This window comes from Dipodomys spectabilis, unplaced genomic scaffold (assembly GCF_019054845.1).
Source record: "Dipodomys spectabilis isolate Male_0828 unplaced genomic scaffold, ASM1905484v1 ptg000802l, whole genome shotgun sequence".
NCBI lineage: Eukaryota > Metazoa > Chordata > Mammalia > Rodentia > Heteromyidae > Dipodomys > Dipodomys spectabilis.
Window position 1 is genome coordinate 13,820 of NW_024871479.1, and position 16,641 is coordinate 30,460.

The 16,641-nt window shown below is 63.2% G+C and overlaps 2 protein-coding genes and 1 non-coding gene across 6 annotated transcripts; all 3 read right to left on the reverse strand.

Moving 5' to 3' along the window:
• Positions 1-1,873: 1,873 nt before the first annotated feature.
• Positions 1,874-8,109, reverse strand: Pnpla2 (patatin like phospholipase domain containing 2). 2 transcript variants are annotated; one of them, XM_042673350.1, is made up of 10 exons: positions 7,849-8,107; positions 5,209-5,441; positions 4,652-4,717; positions 4,142-4,351; positions 3,775-3,835; positions 3,455-3,631; positions 3,206-3,338; positions 2,947-3,069; positions 2,356-2,585; positions 1,874-2,313 (listed from the first exon to the last, which is right to left on the reverse strand). In XM_042673350.1, exons 1-10 carry the CDS (start codon positions 8,033-8,035, stop codon positions 2,264-2,266), a joined length of 1,470 nt encoding a protein of 489 aa, XP_042529284.1. In that variant the 5' UTR covers positions 8,036-8,107; the 3' UTR covers positions 1,874-2,263. The 2 variants fall into 2 exon arrangements, with proteins under 2 accessions (XP_042529284.1, XP_042529285.1); XM_042673351.1 differs by having other exon boundaries at positions 1,874-2,585; positions 7,849-8,109.
• A 5,351-nt stretch (positions 8,110-13,460) lies between these two features.
• Rplp2 (ribosomal protein lateral stalk subunit P2) lies at positions 13,461-15,678 on the reverse strand. Of its 3 annotated transcripts, none has more exons than XM_042673337.1 (5): positions 15,577-15,678; positions 15,262-15,385; positions 14,654-14,702; positions 13,686-13,784; positions 13,461-13,570 (listed from the first exon to the last, which is right to left on the reverse strand). In XM_042673337.1, the coding sequence occupies exons 2-5, from the start codon at positions 15,382-15,384 to the stop codon at positions 13,497-13,499; spliced, it is 345 nt and encodes a 114-aa protein (XP_042529271.1). In that variant the 5' UTR covers position 15,385; positions 15,577-15,678; the 3' UTR covers positions 13,461-13,496. The 3 variants fall into 3 exon arrangements, with proteins under 3 accessions (XP_042529271.1, XP_042529269.1, XP_042529270.1); XM_042673335.1 differs by having other exon boundaries at positions 13,461-13,573; positions 15,577-15,677; XM_042673336.1 differs by having other exon boundaries at positions 13,461-13,573; positions 15,573-15,662.
• Positions 14,492-14,622, reverse strand: LOC122102590. Its single transcript, XR_006146523.1, has one exon. It is a non-coding gene; the product is annotated as a small nucleolar RNA SNORA52 (small nucleolar RNA).
• Positions 15,679-16,641: the final 963 nt, after the last annotated feature.

A 16,641-nucleotide genomic window follows, 5' to 3' on the forward strand; every position in this document is an offset into this window, starting at 1 on the left:
CCCATCCCCCCTGGGCAGCCTCTGCCTGGACCCATACCTACCTGGAGGGCCAGCAGCCTGTCCTGCCTGCAGCAGCCCTGTGGCTGGGCTGTGGAACCACAGGCTAGGCCTACAGGACAAGACCTGGAAACCAAGAGGGGGCCCGCCCCTGGCACCTGAACCGGGGACCTGCCTGGCCGGCTCACCCAGTCCTGCCGTCCCGTCCCAGGCCTCACAACCAGATCAACCGTTATTGTTGGCTGGGGGCTGCTACCACAGCACCCCACACCTTCTGGGAGGGGCTGTCAGCACTGAGCTGGTAGTACTGAGAGTGGGGGCAACAGCCAAAGCCGTCTCTGCCCCCCCCCCTTCCCTCCGAGGATCCTTGTCCCCTCCAGTGCTCCCTCTGCAGCATGGGCATTTCCTGGAAACCACGTCTCCTGGAAGGGAACATGGCCAGCTTTCAGCTGGGATCTCTTTGCAATGACTCCAGACCCCTCCCGATGCTGCTCCACCCAGCAAGAGGCAGGTATAGGAGCAGGGCCACAAGAAAGCACCTGCACCTGGCCGCTGAGGCTCATGATGATTGGGGAAAAATAGGGCCACCCACCAAGCTCTGGGCCAGAAGCCCGTGGTGCCGCAGAGGCCAACTTTTCCAAGCCCCCAGGAGCTGCGCCCTCCGCAAGGGTCAGAGTGGAGGTGTAACCCCGTTTGTAAACAGTTCTGTGTGCCCTCCACCCCAGCGGGCACTGAGAATGGAATCCAGGGCCTGGGACATGTTGGGCAAGTTCTCTACCACTTAGCTACACCCTGGTCCCTCAACAGTTTAGTTACAGTTAGCAAGGATCTTGAGCCAAGACAGACATATCCATTGACCCTGAGGGGAATGTTAGGGCCAGAAGTATAGATCAGAGGGGTGAGGCTTCAGCTAGCAGGCCCCAAAGACAATCGTGGAAGACCTGATGCCCTGTAGACAATGGTCAACAGGTACCCCAGCTCTGCCCACAGAGCCCCAAGTAAAGAAGGGGTTGACATGTAGAAATGAAGATGCAAGCTGGGCATTCACACCTGTAATCCCAGCTCTTCAGGAGGCTGTGATCCCAGGATCCAGGTTTGAAGCCAGTCACAGCAGGAGTCTTTTTTTTTTTTTTTTTGGTCAATCATGGGGCTTGAACTCTGGGCCTGGGCGCTGTCCCTCAGCTCTTCAGCTCAAGCCTAGCCCTCTACCACTTGAGCTACAGGCCACTTCCAGTTTTTTGGTGGTTTATTGGAGATAAGAGTCTCACAGACTTTCCTGCCTGGGCTGGCTTTGAACTATGATTCTCAGATCTCAGCCCCAGTAGCCAGGATGACAGGTGCAAGCCACCCACGCCGGGAGAATAGGCTTGGTTTTGTTTTTTAATTTTATTATCATGCTGGGTGTGAGTGGCTCACGCCTGTCATCCTAGCTACTCAGAGGCTGAGATCTAAGGATCACAGTCCAAAGCAAGCCCAGTCAGGAAACTCCGTGAGATTCTTATCTCCAATAAACCACTAGAAAACTGGAAGTGACACTGTGGTTCAAGTGGTAGCGCGCTTGCCTTGAGCTGAAGAGCTAAGGGACAGCGCCTAGGCCCAGAGTTCAGGCCCCAGGACCGACAAAAAAAAAAAAAGCAAAAAGCAAACAAGAAAAAGAAGGTAGACTGGGAATGTGGCTCAGTGGTAGAGTGCTTGCCTAGCATGCATGAAGCCCTGGGTTCAATTCCTCAGCACCACATACATAGAAAATGCTGGAAGTGGCGTTGTGGCTCAAGTGGTAGAGTGCTAGCTTTGAGCAAAAGAAGCTCAGGGACAGTACCAAGATCTTAAGATCAAACCCCAGGACTGGAAAAAAGAAAGAAAAGAAGACAGAGGCTAAGCTGTGGTGTTTATTACATCTACTTTGGCAAAAATAAATAAAATCTCACACACTCTTTAGTAAAATATGAAAATGGGAAGGAGGAGCAGAGGAAAATGAGGAGACGTGAAGTTCTCAAGAGTAACTGCACTGAGAAAGGGTGGATGGGAGACTAAGGCACGCGTGAGGGCAGGGCCCTGTGGCCCTAGTGGAGGCCGCCCCGCCGGCTCCCCACTCAGTGTGACCAGTGAGTGCTGGTGAAAAGGGGTTCACAGCAAAGCCCCCTTTTTGCAGTTGTGAGAGAGCTACCTCCTCACTCCACGTTGAGTAGCGGAAAGAAGTATGGAGTGGGGTCTTGGTCAGCAGTCTAGGGCTGGGCTGGAGAGGGCCAGAGGAGGAGCAGGGTGATCAGCAAGGGGGCAGGCCGGGTGGGTGCTGCGCAGGCGCAGGATCCGGAGAGGCGGGTCCAGCAGGGTCGCGCATGAGCAGGGCATCCGGAGGGGCGGGCCCAGCAGGCTCGCGCATGCGCAGAGCATCCGGTGGGAAGGCCACGTTGGTGCAGAAGAGCCCCAGCAGCAGCTGGCGCTGGCACTCCTCCCACCTGGCCAGCGCATCCCCCAGTGAGAGGTTGTTGCGCACCCAGGTGGGTAGTGCCTCACTGTATGTAGCACAAGACAGCGGCACGGAGGGCAGCGACTGAGCTCGGCGCAGCTCCCCCTGCTGCGACAGCCTGTGGGCAAGAAGCCACGAGGTAGGGCTGGGGGGCCGGGCAGGGCTCAGGGGACCCGCGGGCAGAACTGGGGGGCCGGGCAGGGCTGGGGGGGGCCGGGCAGGGCTCAGGGGACCCACGGGCAGGACTGGGGGGGCTGGGTAGGGCTGGGGGGGCAGGGCTGGGGGGGGCGGGCAGGGCTGGGGGGGCAGGGCAGGGCTCAGGGGACCCGCGGGCAGGACTGGGGGCTGGGCAGGGCTGGGGGGGGGCGGGCAGGGCTCGGGGGACCCGCGGGCAGGGCTCGGGGGGGCCCGCAGGCAGGGCTGGGGGGGGTCCCACGGGCAGGGCTGGAGGAGGGGGCGCCGCGGCCAAGGGGGCTCACCCGGAGGGCAGGTGATTGCCCAGCTTCCTCTTGGCGCGCATCACCAGGTACTGGCAGATGCTGCCTGTCTGCTCCTTCATCCACCGGATGTCCTCTGGAACGTCGGGCAGCCACTCCAGCAAGCTGAGGATAGGCAGGAGGCACCCCTTAGAGGCTGCAGCCCACCTGTTGGCTGGGCCCCAGGCACGGGCACCCTGGTCCCCGAGTGAGCCCCTGCTCGGGTCCAGCCCCTCTCCCCTTGCGCTCTCCCCACCCTCACCGGATGGTGAAGGACACGGCACTCTCCAGCGGCAGCGTGTAGGGCACCATCATGGCCGTGGCCAGACGCACGGGCAGCATGTTGGAGAGTGTGGTCATCAGGTCTTTGGGTTCCACGCAGGCCTCCAGCAGGGCTGTGGGCAGGAGGTTGGCAGCTGGTTGGGGATGTGGGGCCAGCCCGCAGCCGCTGTGCTGGCCGTCTCTCCCCTGGCCCGGCCCCCTCCACCCGCCTCCCCTCCGTGTGGCTCACCCTCGTTGAGTCTGGCCGGCAGGTGCTCCAGAATGTGATCCTCCCCAGGGGGCTGCGAGTGGCCCTCCAGGTGGACCCTTTCTTCAGCCACTTCAGCCTCCTCAGCTTCCTCTTCCTCGCGGCCATGGTGAGGGGTGGGGGGCAGCGCCAGTAAGGGATTGGGCTGGTTCAGAAGACCTGGAGAGGGGGAGGTGGAGGAAGGAAACCACTCTGGAGCCAAGATCAGCTCCCAGGTGGTTGGCCATGGGGCGGGGGCGGCCCAGAGCCAGTTCTGCCCACCCCACGTTTTGACAGGTGCGCCGGCCGGCCTGCCCACGCACCGTTCCTCCGCAGGAAGCGCAGGCCGTCCCGGTAACCCTGCTTACACATCTCTCGAAGCACCTGCAGCACGTTAAGGTAGAGGGAGCCAGATAAGCCCTGCGGTCCCCTGGATCCTGCAGCGGCCGCTTCCACCCCGTCTGCTCTGCAGCCACCACAACCCTGGTCCAGCACAACATCCAAGCTAGACCCTGGACGGACAGGCTGCCTCCCTGGGAGAGGACCTGCAGGCCATGGCTACCCCGGCCCTCGGAAGAGGCTAGACCACCCCGCCCCAACCTGGGCTCTCAGAAGACGTCTCTGTGCGAGCTTTCTCCCCTGTGCTGAGTGCAAACGGGCTGTAGAGCCCACAGCCCTGCGCGGGCTCACCATGGGCTCGGGTGGGAAAAGGGCCTTGGAGAGGCGGTAGAGGTTGCGCAGGTTGAACTGGATGCTGGTGTTTGTGACCCGGAGCTCATGGATGCTTGTGGAGCTGTCCTGTGGGCAGATGTCACTCTCACCCGAGAAGGGGGACACAGTGATGGTGTTCCTGAGCTCGTAAAGTGGCAGGTTGTCTGAGATGCCGCCGTCCACGTAGCGCTGCACACACAGGCACATGGTCAGGGCCTGCAGGGCTGTGCTGTCTCCACACCAGGGGGCTGCTGTACTTGGGCCTTTTGCCCACTAAGTACTGAGCACTCCATCAGTGGGGGACAGCAATGGGAACTGCACATCCCCAGAGCCACTCTGCCTCTTGAGTAACAGGAAATGAAGCAAGAGGCAGTGGCAGAGTGAGGGCTGGAGCAGGGGGGTGCCATGGCCCTTCCCCCGCCGTCCCGTGCCAGCAGATCTGGTGGCTCACACAGGGCACCGCCCAGCACAGCCCGGCGGGATACTCACCACCCCTTGGAGGGAGGGAGGGATGAGGCCACAGTACACGGGGATGAAAGTGCTGCAGACATTGGCCTGCAAGGGCAAAGCAGAAAGGTGGTGAGCAAAGGTGCAGGGTCACACTGGGCCTCACAGCCCCAGAGCCACCAGAGCCACCAGATCCATGAGAGCCACCAGAACCACCAGAGCCACGAGAACCACCAGAACCATGAGAGCTACCAGAACCAGAGCCATGAGAGCCCACCAGAACCCACCAGAGCTATGAGCCACCAGAACCTACCAGAACCCACCAGAGCCATCAGAGACCACCAGAACCCACCAAAACCCACCAGAACCATCAGAGCCACCAAAACCACCAGAGCCACCAGAACCCACCTGAGCCACCGGAGTCCATCAGAACTACCAGAGTCACCAAAACCCACCAGAGCCACCAAAACCCACCAGAGCCACCAAAACCACCAGAGCCACTAGAACCCACCTGAGCCACCGGAGACCAACAGAACCCACCAGAGACCAACAGAACCCATCAGAGACCAACAGAACCCATCAGAGCCACCAGAGCTCACCTGGATCAGCTCCTCCTTGGAGTTGAACTGAGATATGATGACGTTCTCGCCATCTGAAACACGGGTCAGCGAGATGCCCAGGCGTCCACTGGCACGTTCGTGGCTATCAGCAGGCAGGATCTTCAGCAGGCAGCCTCGGATGGTCTTCACCAGGTTGAAGGAAGGATGTAGGGGACCCAGGAACCGCTTCCGGGCCTCCTTGGAGACCTCAATGATATTGGCGCCTGCCTCACCTAGGGCAGCAGGGCCAGGATCAGGGGCCAGGACTCCTTCCCCATAGCTTTGTGGCTAGGTTCCTGTTCTCCCCATTAGCCCTGGGGTTCTCTGTGGCCCTGATGGGGCCTGGACCACTGTTGAAACTTCTGTGACCTGTCCCTGGGTAGAGGGGCTCAGGAGGCCAAACAACAGGGCCTGGTCCAGGGCGGTCAGCAGGTACTGGGACCTGGCCTCTGCCCAGCATTTCCCAGCTGCCTGACCCAGTGAGTCATTAGGCTTCCTGTGGTGTGGCAGGACGCCCAGCAGAGGAGGGTGCGGAGGCCCAGCTCCGGCCAGCCTCAGCCTTCACCCACTTGGCCTGCTCTAGACCCACGAAACCCAGCCCAGTGCAGGGGTCACAGCCCGAGAGAGCAGGGGCCTGCCTCCTGGAGGCTAACACTGCGTCCCCCCGCAGCCATGGACAAGCATCCCAGCACACCGCCCAGGCCAATACCAGAGTGGCCAGACAGAGGAGGGCTTTGGGGGAGAAAATGAGGACCCACTTTGGATCAAGAGTTGAGCATGTAAGCCAGGTGTTCTCAGCTAGTGCCTTCCTTTTGGTGGAGGCTGCCCAGGACACCTGTAAGAAGCTCAGGGGTGGTGGCCAGCTCAGGGACAGTTCTGAAGGATGTCCTGGGACCAGCAGGCAGACTGGTCTCCAGAAGAAGGGAAGGCACGCAGGGCACCGGTGGCACAGGCCTATAATCCTAGCTACTCAGGAGAGCCAAGGTGAGAGGATCACCAGCCTGGGCATAAATGTTCAGTTAACTGGCAGAAAACCAGAAGTGAAGGTAAGGCTCAGATGGTAGCGCTCCAGCCTTGACCTCCAGCACTGGCACGAGGTCGGGGGGGTGTGGATACGTCACAGAGCGCACCTCGGTTCCCAACCAGAGGTGCCCCCCTCTTTCCCTCAGGGCTAGCCAGCTTCCAGCTCCTCAGGGCACCCTTGTCACCTTGATTGCCCCGTGCGCTGTGGGCTGGGCAGGACTTCCCAGGACTCCGGAGGAAGAACGCTGTGTGCTGTAAACACCACCCCCACGTGGCAGCCGGAAGTGTGCCTCACAGCCCAGCCCACAAGGGTCCGGCTCTCCTGACTATTGACCCAGAGCCCAAAGCTCCCGACCCAAGAAGCAGGCGGGGCAGCCGTCAGCTGGGGGGCAGGCTGGGAGCCCTTACTGGCTCCTTTAGAGGCCTCAGGAAGGGCCTGGCCGCATGCCCAGCTGGCCTAGGAGGTCGCCAGGCCCCAGGCACCCGGTGGCAGGGGCGGGAAGGGGACAGGGGGCCCCGCCCCGACCTCGTACCTCTTCTGTCCCACAACAGCTTCGCTCCACCTGCCCGAGAACCCGGCCCCACCCCATCCCCAGGCAGCCGGACGGCAAAACAAACCAGGGCCGCCCGGGACCCGCACCCGGCCCTGGACCCCAGGCCGGGTTCCCAGGGCGCAGGCAGGCCCAGCCCAACGGCGCCCCGTGCGCGGCGGCCCTGCGGGGCCCGGGGTCCCCGCGACCCCGCCCGGCCCCCGGCCTCACCCAGGCAGGCCCCCGCGACCCCGCCGGCCCCCCCCCCCCCGCGACCCCGCCCGGCCCCCGGCCTCACCCAGGCAGGCCCCCGCGACCCCGCCGGCCCCCCCCCCCCCCCGCGACCCCGCCCGGCCCCCGGCCTCACCCAGGCAGGCCCCCGCGACCCCGCCGGCCCCCCCCCCCCGCGACCCCGCCGGCCCCCGCGACCCCGCCGGCCCCCGCGACCCCGCCCGGCCCCCGGCCTCACCCAGGCAGGCCCCCACGACTCCGCCGGCCCCCCGCCGCGACCCCGCCGGCCCCCGCGACCCCGCCGGCCCCCGCGACCCCCGCCCGGCCCCCGGCCTCACCCAGGCAGGCCCCCGCGACCCCGCCCGGCCCCCGCGACCCCGCCCGGCCCCCGGCCTCACCCAGGCAGGCCCCCGCGACCCCGCCGGCCCCCGCGACCTCGCCGGCCCCCGGCCTCACCCAGGCAGGCCCCCACGACCCCGCCGGCCCCCCGCCGCGACCCCCGCCGGCCCCCGCGACCCCCGCCGGCCCCCGCGACCCCCGCCCGGCCCCCGGCCTCACCCAGGCAGGCCCCCGCGACCCCCGCCGGCCCCCCGCCGCGACCCCCGCCGGCCCCCACGACCCCGCCGGCCCCCACGACCCCGCCGGCCCCCCGCCGCGACCCCGCCGGCCCCCGCGACCCCCGCCGGCCCCCGCGACCCCCGCCGGCCCCCGGCCTCACCCAGGCAGGCCCCCGCGACCCCCGCCGGCCCCCGCGACCCCGCCGGCCCCCGGCCTCACCCAGGCAGGCCCCCGCGACCCCGCCGGCCCCCCGCCGCGACCCCCGCCGGCCCCCGCGACCCCGGCGGCCCGGCCTCACCCAGGCAGGCCCCCGTGACCAGCGCCGTGGCCGTGAGCGCCCCGGCCGAGGCGCCGTAGATGTGCGCGGCGTTGGCCACCAGGAACGGCGCGTGCTCGCGCAGGCAGGACGCCACCCCGATGTGGTAGACGCCGAGGAAGCCGCAGCCCGCGAAGGAAATGTTCCACTTGGCCTCGCGGGGGAACATCGCGGCGCGGCGCTCGGGCTCCGCTCGATCCGGTCGGGGCCTCCGCCGGCCCAGGCGGAGACGCTGTGCGGAGCCGCCGCCGCGGCGGGGAGGTAGAGGGGCGGGGCGGGGCGGGGGGCGGGGCCCGCGCGGGCCAACCGGAGCGCGCGGCGCAGGCGCGGCCCCGCCCCTCCCGGCCGCCGCTCGGGGCCCCGCCCCCTGCCCCGCCCCCGGCTGCGGCCGCGCACGCCTCCGCGGGCGGGCTCGAGCCTGCTGCGTCTGCGCGCCCGCCGCCGTCGCCTCTTCCACCGTCCGCCGCCCGGACGCGAAGAAACCAGCACCGACGGCACCCACGCGGCCTGGAGGCGCCCCCGAGGCCCGCGAGCCGCCCACGAGGCGGGCTCCGCGACATGTCCGCGGCCCGGTCCCTGGCCCTGCGGCCCTGCGGCCGGCCCTGTGGTCCTGTGGCCCTGTGGCTGGCCCTGCGGCCCTGCGGCCGGCCCTGTGGTCCTGTGGCCGGCCCTGCAGCCCTGTGGCCGGCCCTGCGGCCCTGCGGCCCTGCGGCCGGCCCTGCGGCCCTGCGGCCCTGTGGCCGGCCCTGCGGCCCTGCGGCCGGCCCTGCGGCCCTGCGGCCCTGCGGCCGGCCCTGTGGTCCTGTGGCCCTGTGGCTGGCCCTGCGGCCCTGCGGCCCTGCGGCCCTGCGGCCCTGCGGCCGGCCCTGTGGTCCTGTGGCCGGCCCTGCAGCCCTGCGGCCGGCCCTGCGGCCCTGCGGCCGGCCCTGTGGTCCTGTGGCCCTGTGGCTGGCCCTGCGGCCCTGCGGCCCTGCGGCCCTGCGGCCCTGCGGCCGGCCCTGCGGCCCTGCGGCCCTGTGGCTGGCCCTGCGGCCCTGCGGCCCTGCGGCCCTGCGGCCCTGCGGCCGGCCCTGCGGCCCTGCGGCCCTGTGGCTGGCCCTGCGGCCCTGTGGCCGGCCCTGCGGCCCTGCGGCCCTGCGGCCGGCCCTGTGGCCCTGCGGCCGGCCCTGTGGCCCTGCGGCCCTGTGGCTGGCCCTGCGGCCCTGCGGCCCTGCGGCCGGCCCTGTGGTCCTGTGGCCGGCCCTGCAGCCCTGTGGCCGGCCCTGCGGCCCTGCGGCCGGCCCTGTGGTCCTGTGGCCGGCCCTGCAGCCCTGTGGCCGGCCCTGCGGCCCTGCGGCCCTGTGGCTGGCCCTGCGGCCCTGCGGCCCTGCGGCCCTGCGGCCGGCCCTGCGGCCCTGCGGCCCTGTGGCTGGCCCTGCGGCCCTGTGGCCGGCCCTGCGGCCCTGCGGCCCTGCGGCCGGCCCTGTGGCCCTGCGGCCCTGTGGCTGGCCCTGCGGCCCTGCGGCCCTGCGGCCGGCCCTGTGGTCCTGTGGCCGGCCCTGCAGCCCTGTGGCCGGCCCTGCGGCCCTGCGGCCCTGCGGCCGGCCCTGTGGTCCTGTGGCCCTGTGGCTGGCCCTGCGGCCCTGTGGCCAGGCCTGTGGTCCTGTGGCTGGCCCTGCGGTCCTGCGGCCCTGTGGCCGGCCCTGCGGTCCTGTGGCTGGCCCTGCGGCCCGGTCTCTGGCCCTGCGGCCCTGTGGCCAGCCCTGCGGCCCTGGGGCCCTGTGGCTGGCCCTGCGGCCCTGTGGCTGGCCCTGCGGCCTGGTCTCTGGCCCTGCGGTCCTGTGGCTGGCCCTGCGGCCTGGTCTCTGGCCCTGCGGTCCTGTGGCTGGCCCTGCGCCCTGGTCTCTGGCCCTGCGCCCTGGTCTCTGGCCCTGCGTTCCTGTGGCTGGCCCTGCGATCTGGTCCCTGGCGCTCCACCTGGGCTTTACAGGGCTGAGCCTGCCCCCCCACCCCCACCCCCTTCCCACATTTCTCCCTGGCTCCGGTCCCCTCCTTGAACCTGAGCCGAGGAGCTGGCCAGGTGTGGGGCATTGGACCACCGGCCTCTGCCCGGGGCCCTGCTCAGCTCGGGGCCCAAACGGCGTGCCGGGGAGCCGAGGTCCACCGTGGGCTTCGAGGCCTGGGCCGGCGGGTGGCCCCACTTGCGGTGTGGGCGCCCCCCACAGCTCGAGGCGCCTTGGGCAGTTGTTCAGCCCCCTGGAGTGTTCCCCCAGCTCTCACCAGGCCACTGCACTGGAGGTGGCTGCTGGACGGGAAGTGTCCTGAGTCCCTCAGGAGAGGCCTGCCTGTCCTCAGCTGGCTCGCCCTGCAGCCAGGCCTCCCCGAGAAGCTCCTTCCTTCCTCAGGCTGTCAGGCTGCTGAACCTCTTGGGACGCACAGTGTGTAGTCTCTGCCTTCTCATCGGGAGATGGGGGAGATGGGATGAGAGATCCGGAGCAGCACAGACTTGGGAAGCTAACACCCCAGGGAGGACAGGGACAAGACACACAGTCCAGAGAGGGAGAAGGGGTTCTTTTAGTGTATGTACCAATATTGGAGCTTAAGCTCAGGGCCTGGGCACACTATCAAGGCTGATACTCTACCATTTGAACCACAGCTCCACTTTCAGCTTTTTGGTAGTTACCTGGAGATGAGTCTCACAGACTTCCTTGCCTGGGCTGACTTCCAACTGTGATCCTCAGATCTCAGCTCCCAAGAAGCTAGGATTTCAGTTGTAAGCCACTAGTGCCTGACCAGAAGTTCTATATTGTAACGAAGTGGTGGAGTTCTACCACTGAGCCATACTCCTAGCTCCAAACTAGATTTCCCTTGACACCAAGTATGGTGGTCCATGCCTGTAATCCCAGTTGTTCAGGAGGTGAGTCTGAGGCCAGCCTGAGCAAAGTGCTTTGAAAAAGAGAAGGGGCCAGGGTTGTGGCTCATATGTCAAGGGCAGAGGCCCAGATCTCAAACAACAGTACTACCAACAAGAAGGAAAACAGAACAAAACATCCTCTGATTGATTGCTCCAGGAAGAACTTTAGTGGGAGTGAAACCAAAAGGTGTAAAGGGAGGGAGGGCCCGAGTGGAAAAAGGAAAGAAATGAAGACCTTGGCAGGGACTGCAGCCAGGTACAATGAGCAGCAAGGCTGGGGCAGGGATCAAAGATCCTAGAGGAATGAAGCTACAGTTCCAGCCTGGACTCTGAAGAGGCTGGCGTCACCTAGAGGGCATCACGAGGGGCAAGACCTCAGCTGGCTTGGGGGCAGGAGCAGCCCAGCTCCACCCAGGATTCTGGGAACAGCCAGCCTGTTCCTGGCTTCTCAGCCTCCCAAGGGTCTGGGAGGCTGTGTACACAAAACAACTTTGACCCTCTGTGGAAATGGGGACAGAGGTCTCCCAGAGCTGGGCGGAGCCCTCACTGGAGGCTCTGAATAGGTTGTGGGGAGAATCTTGTCTCTGGCTTCTGAACCCTTGGACTTTCCGGTCTATACCCAGGGGACTGCCCCCTCCCTACTGTATTCCATCCCTGGAGATTGGCTGCCATCACCCAAAAGTCTAGGTCCTAAGTGGTCACCTGAACTCCTGGTTATGCAGATCAGACTAGCTCCATCCATCTCCCTTCTTCCTCTAGAGGGTTTCCTAGGCAAAACTTAAGGCCCACCCATAGCATTTGGCCTCAAATTTATTGAGACAATGGTCTCAACCTTGTGGTTTAGCCTCTCCACTGCTGCTGAGATTTTGGTCATATACTACCACACTTAAAGGATTTTTATTCCCCATAAACTGCACACTGGTGGCTCATACCTGTACGTACGTAATCTTAGCTGCTCAGGAGGCTGAGATCTGAAGACCATAGTTCAGTCAGCCTAGGCAAAAAGTGAGTCTGAGACTCCTATCTCCAATTAACTGCCTCAAAAAAGCTGTAAGTGGAGCTGTGGCTCAAGCCGCAGAATACTAGCTTTGTGGGGAAAACAAAAAACCAAAAACCTCAAGGGCAGTGCCCAGACCCTAAGTTCAAGCCTCAGGGGGGAAAAAAGAAAAAGAGAAAAAGGTTGCGCACCAATGGCTCACGCCTGTAACTCTAGCTACTCAGGAGGCTGATATCTGAAGATCACGCTTCAAAGCCAGCCCAGGCAGGAAAATTCATGAGACGCTTATCTCCAATTAACCACCAGAAAACCCTAAGTGGTGCTGTGGCTGAAGTGGTAGAGTGCTCGCCTTGAGCTGAGGGAAGTGAATGCTTGGACCGAGTTCAAGCCCCATGACCAACCCCTCCCGCCCCCCCAAATTGTGTTCCCAAGACACTAAAATAGATTCTTCTCCAGAGAGGGTCTTTAGAGGCAAGAAACTACCATCACCATGAATTGCTTGATTTTCATTCTCCCTTGGACCTGATTCCCCCATGTACAGACAGACCACCAGAGGTGCTACCCAAATGATGGAAAACCTCTCACAATGCAGCATGTTCACATCAAGTATCTAGAGAGGTCTGCGGCTGTGGATCACAGGTTTTTGTTCCCAGACTCAAAAGGGATCTAACTCCTACTAGGTCACACACTACCAGCTTTACCTTCTCTTCAGTAACCCCACCCACCTGGACCTTTGCTGCCTGGGCAGCCCTATACCCTTGCCTGGCCAACTATGTCTAGCCTTCAGAGCTCAGCTCAGGCCTGGCAAGCTCCCTGAATCCCTGGGGTGCTGTTTTTTTTCTGCAGTGTATGAGAGTTGACTGCAATCCTCCCTGCACAAGAGGCAAAGGCTGGAGGATCTCAGACTGAGGCTAGTCCTGGGCAAAGTGGAAAACCTTGTGAAAATAAAAGCACCAACAAGGAAAAGACAGGTCAAAACCAGGGAGGCCCTATCTCAACCCCCTCCCCCACAAACAAAAACATGACTTGGCATGTGGCTCAAAAGGTAGGGAGGGGGCTGGGAAGGTGGCTCAGTGGTAGAGCGCTTGCCTTGCATGCATGAGGCCCTGGGTTTGATTCCTCAGCACCACATAAGCAAAAAGAAAAAAGCCGGAAGTGGTGCTGTGGCTCAAGTGGTAGAGTGCTAGCCTTGAGCTCAAGAGCTGAGGGACAGTGCCCAGGCCCAGAGTTCAGGCCCCATGACTGGACCCCCCCCCCCAAAAAAAGGGTAGGAACACTTGAATGCTTGCACAAGGCCCTAACCCGTTTACCACAAAACATTGTCTGTCAGGTCTTGAACTCTGGGCCTGGGCGTGTCCCTCAGCTTTTCACCTCAAGACATGTACTCTACCATTGAGCCACAGTGCTACTTTGGGTTTTCTGAGTGGTTATTGAAGAGTCTCATGGACTTTCCTGCCTGGGCTAACTTTGGACCAGGAGCCTCAGATCTCAGACTCCAAAGTAACTAGGATTACAAGTGTGAGCCACCAGCACCTAGCAAAACAAAACATTTTTTAAGCAAATTTCCCTGGCAATTCCTTGAAAGCTGTGATTTCACTGTACAACTGGACAGGAACCTGCTCAAGGCCGGCAGGAAGTGCCTGTCTCCCCATGCCCACCCCCCAATTCCCAGTGCTGATGACAAAGTGCCAAGACTACTCAAGATACATAAAAAGGCTTTATTTGCAGGGAACCAGGAATTTAATCAAACAAGCCAAATCCCATATCATCATCTGATTCCTCGGACTCTTCTTTCTTCTCATCTTTCTTCTCTTCTGCTGTGGAAAGAACAGGGCAAGCACTGCCACAGCTGTCCAGAGACAGCTGAGCCCAGGCAAGCAGACACAGCGGGAGGCTGAGCCCTGTACCACTCACCAGGATTCCACTCACCTGCAGCAGGGGCAGAACCAGCAGCAGGAGCTGCAGAGCCGGGCGCAGCAGAAGCAACAACAGCCCCACCAGCAGGCACACTGGCAAGCTTGCCAACACCTACAGAAGTAGGGAAGTGAGATCAGAACAGGTGGCCAGCCAAAAGGCTGCTCCAGAACAAACACAACCCCAAGAAACTACTTCACCAGCGTGCCCCATACATACTGGCAGCACTGTCTGCATAGACAAGACCTATGGCATGCACTTTCAGGGTCTTCTTTCATTTTCTGCCAGTCCTGGGGCTTAAACTCAAGAGCAGAGGCATTGTCCCTGAGCTTCCTTTGCATTCCACTACTTGAGCCACAGTGCCACTTTGGGCTTTTTCTGCGTATGTGATACTGAGGAACTGAACCCAGCGCTTCATGAACACAAAACCAGCACTCTACCATTAAGCCACCTTCCTAGCCAGGACCGGACCTTTGAAACTTGATCCTAAGAATTAGAAGCAGAGTATTAAGGCTAAGACATTCAAACATGTTTACAACCAGCTGCTACTGTCTGATCTCTGAACTCTCCCTGCCCTGTGCATACAGTAGACACATTACTCCAATAGCCCAAACTCCTATCAAGTCCTGTCAGCTCTAGCCACACAAACCCAGGAAACCATCTGTCCAGCAATGTGTGTAGGAGCCTGTGGCCACCCCTTCACAAAAAAAAAAAAAAAAAAAAACAAGGAAGCCATGTTTGTAAGAGTTCTGAAGTATGGGCTACTCGGCTTCAGAAGTGTGTACACGAGTGGATCCAATGAGGTCAGCAACCAGTCCTTAATGTGTCCAGAAGTGTCCAACACTGAGCACAGAAAGGCCTGGCTCAAACCAAGGGAGGCTTCTAGGCTGCTCTGGTCCACAAGCGAAGCCTGGCAGGCCACAGGCTGGCCAGCAGGGATTAGGATGGACCACAAAAACAAAAAGTTCGAGAAGCCAACTCACCCTGGGCGATGACATCCTCAATGTTCTTCCCATTCAGCTCACTGATCACCTGGAGTAGACAACCACAGAAAGCCATTAGTCACCAGTGTGGGTCACAACATCCCTGGGCTGCGAGGGCAGAGCTGGAGACACTGCACGTAAGATGGGCTGAATTCCCCAAGCCTGCACTTCAGCAAAAGGAGACCCTTCTATAACGTGGGACCAGGAACTAGGCTCTGAAACTTAACGCTGAAATTATTCCACACCTCACATGTACTCATTTAAGCTCTAAACACAGGAGAAAGCAGACGTTCAAATTGGCTGGAAAGATGGAATTTTTAGGTTGGGATGCTGCGAGTTCCAGGTTAGTGGCAGAGCACATCCTAAGGTGAGAGGCGCCCCGGGTCTCATCTTGAGATGGCCAATTTTCGTTTCTGTGTTTAGAAGTACACACCTGAATGCAATGTTACCCTGAACTCATCTGCGCAGATTTGGAACTCCATTTATTTTGCCCTCTCAGGGCCCTCACGAGAACACCCCAAAACAAGCGCACCCAGACCGGGGTAGGCCTCCCCGGACGCTAACGCCCGGGTCAGGCAGGAGTCGCAGCCGCAGTCGGCGGCGGTTACCTTGTTCAGCCGGTCATCGTCCGCCTCGATGCCCACGCTGTCCAGGATCTTCTTAATGTCCTTGGCGCTGGGGGAGGAGTTGCCCCCGAGGGCGGCCAGAAGGTAGGAGGCGACGTAGCGCATGCTGCGGCGGAGGAGGGCCGGCCGGCCGGGCGGCGTTACTCGCGCGGCCCGCGGCCCCGGCCCCGCCGCCCAGCGGGCCCGGAACGGCCAACGTGCTTCGGGCCCGCGGCCTCCCCGGGGCGCAGGCCGCCCAGCCCGGGGCCCGCCCGCCGCCCGGCCCGGCCCGGCCCCGGCCCCCCCAGCCCCACTCACCTGGCGGCGACCGGCGGGCTGAAGCGTGCGACCTCGGCGGCGTCAGGAAGCGAAAGGAAGACGCCCGCGCCAGGGGCGGGGGTTAACCGCTACCCAGAAGCCCCCGGGACGCCCGGGCTCCGCGTGAGGACGCCTCCTGATGACGTGGCCGCTCAGCCAATGACTTCGGGGCGGGAGCCACAGCCCGGTCCTCGGTCTGGTTACGGCTCTGGGGCACAGTCTGGTGCGGGACTGGAACAGACTTGCCTGGCGTGGGGAGAGGGCGCTCAAGTTCGTGGTGTCAGGTATACTTCACGTTCCTTCGGCGCCCGGCTCCCCCAGCATGCCACGCGGCGCCTACAGTTCCCAGCATTCAGCGCGGCCGAAACGCATCTTTGCCGGCGAACTGCAAGTCCCGTGGTGCACCGCCACCGGAAGTGCGCGCCGCCGGCCTGCGCGTGCTGCACGTGGGCGCAGGAGGAGCTTGCGGGCTGCCAGCTTTTTCTCTTTGGCGGCGGTTCCCTGGTCCCGAAAGCCGGACGTGCGGCCCGGCCCGGCCCGGCCCGGCCCGGGGGCGAGCCGCCTCGGAGCAGCGGCTGTGGTTCTGGCTTCAGGCAGTGGCTCGCGCCCTGCCCTGTGGGCCCGACGGCCTGGCCCGGAGAGCTCGGGGCCCGGGGGCCCGGGGGGCCGCCGAGTCCACAGCCACACTTCACCCTCCCCGGCGCCGTGCGGTCTGAGCAGCCGGCAGACCTGCATGGCCCTGGCCTCGGTGTCCACGTGGTGGCTAGCGCACGCCACCCACCCGAGAGCTGGGATCCGGAGGGAACTGGCTCTGCCCTGTCTGCACAGCTTTTGTTCTTTTTGGGGTCGATCGTGGGGCTTACACTCCGGGCCTGGGTGCTCTCCCCGAGTCCCCGAGCTCTTTCAAGGCTAGCCCTCTACCGATTTGAACCACAGACCCACTTCCGGTTTTCTGGTGGTTAATAGATAAGTCTCACGGACTTTCCTGTTCAGGCTGGCTTTGAACTGTGACTCGCAGGTCTCAGCCTCCTGAGTAGCTAGGATCACAGGCGTGAGCCACCAGCG

Coding starts and splice junctions, on each gene's coding strand:
- Pnpla2 (XM_042673351.1), bottom strand. CDS start 8,035: ATGTTCCCCCGCGAGGCCAAGTGGAACATTTCCTTCGCGGGCTGCGGC. Junction 5,442..7,848: donor GGTCACGGGGGCCTGCCTGG/GTGAGGCCGGGC, acceptor CTGCTGCCCTAG/GTGAGGCAGGCGCCAATATC. Junction 3,070..3,205: donor GCCGTGTCCTTCACCATCCG/GTGAGGGTGGGG, acceptor GCCTATCCTCAG/CTTGCTGGAGTGGCTGCCCG.
- Rplp2 (XM_042673335.1), bottom strand. CDS start 15,384: ATGCGCTACGTCGCCTCCTACCTTCTGGCCGCCCTCGGGGGCAACTCC. Junction 13,785..14,653: donor TGAGGATGTCATCGCCCAGG/GTGAGTTGGCTT, acceptor CTACTTCTGTAG/GTGTTGGCAAGCTTGCCAGT. Junction 13,574..13,685: donor TGGTTCTGCCCCTGCTGCAG/GTGAGTGGAATC, acceptor TTCTTTCCACAG/CAGAAGAGAAGAAAGATGAG.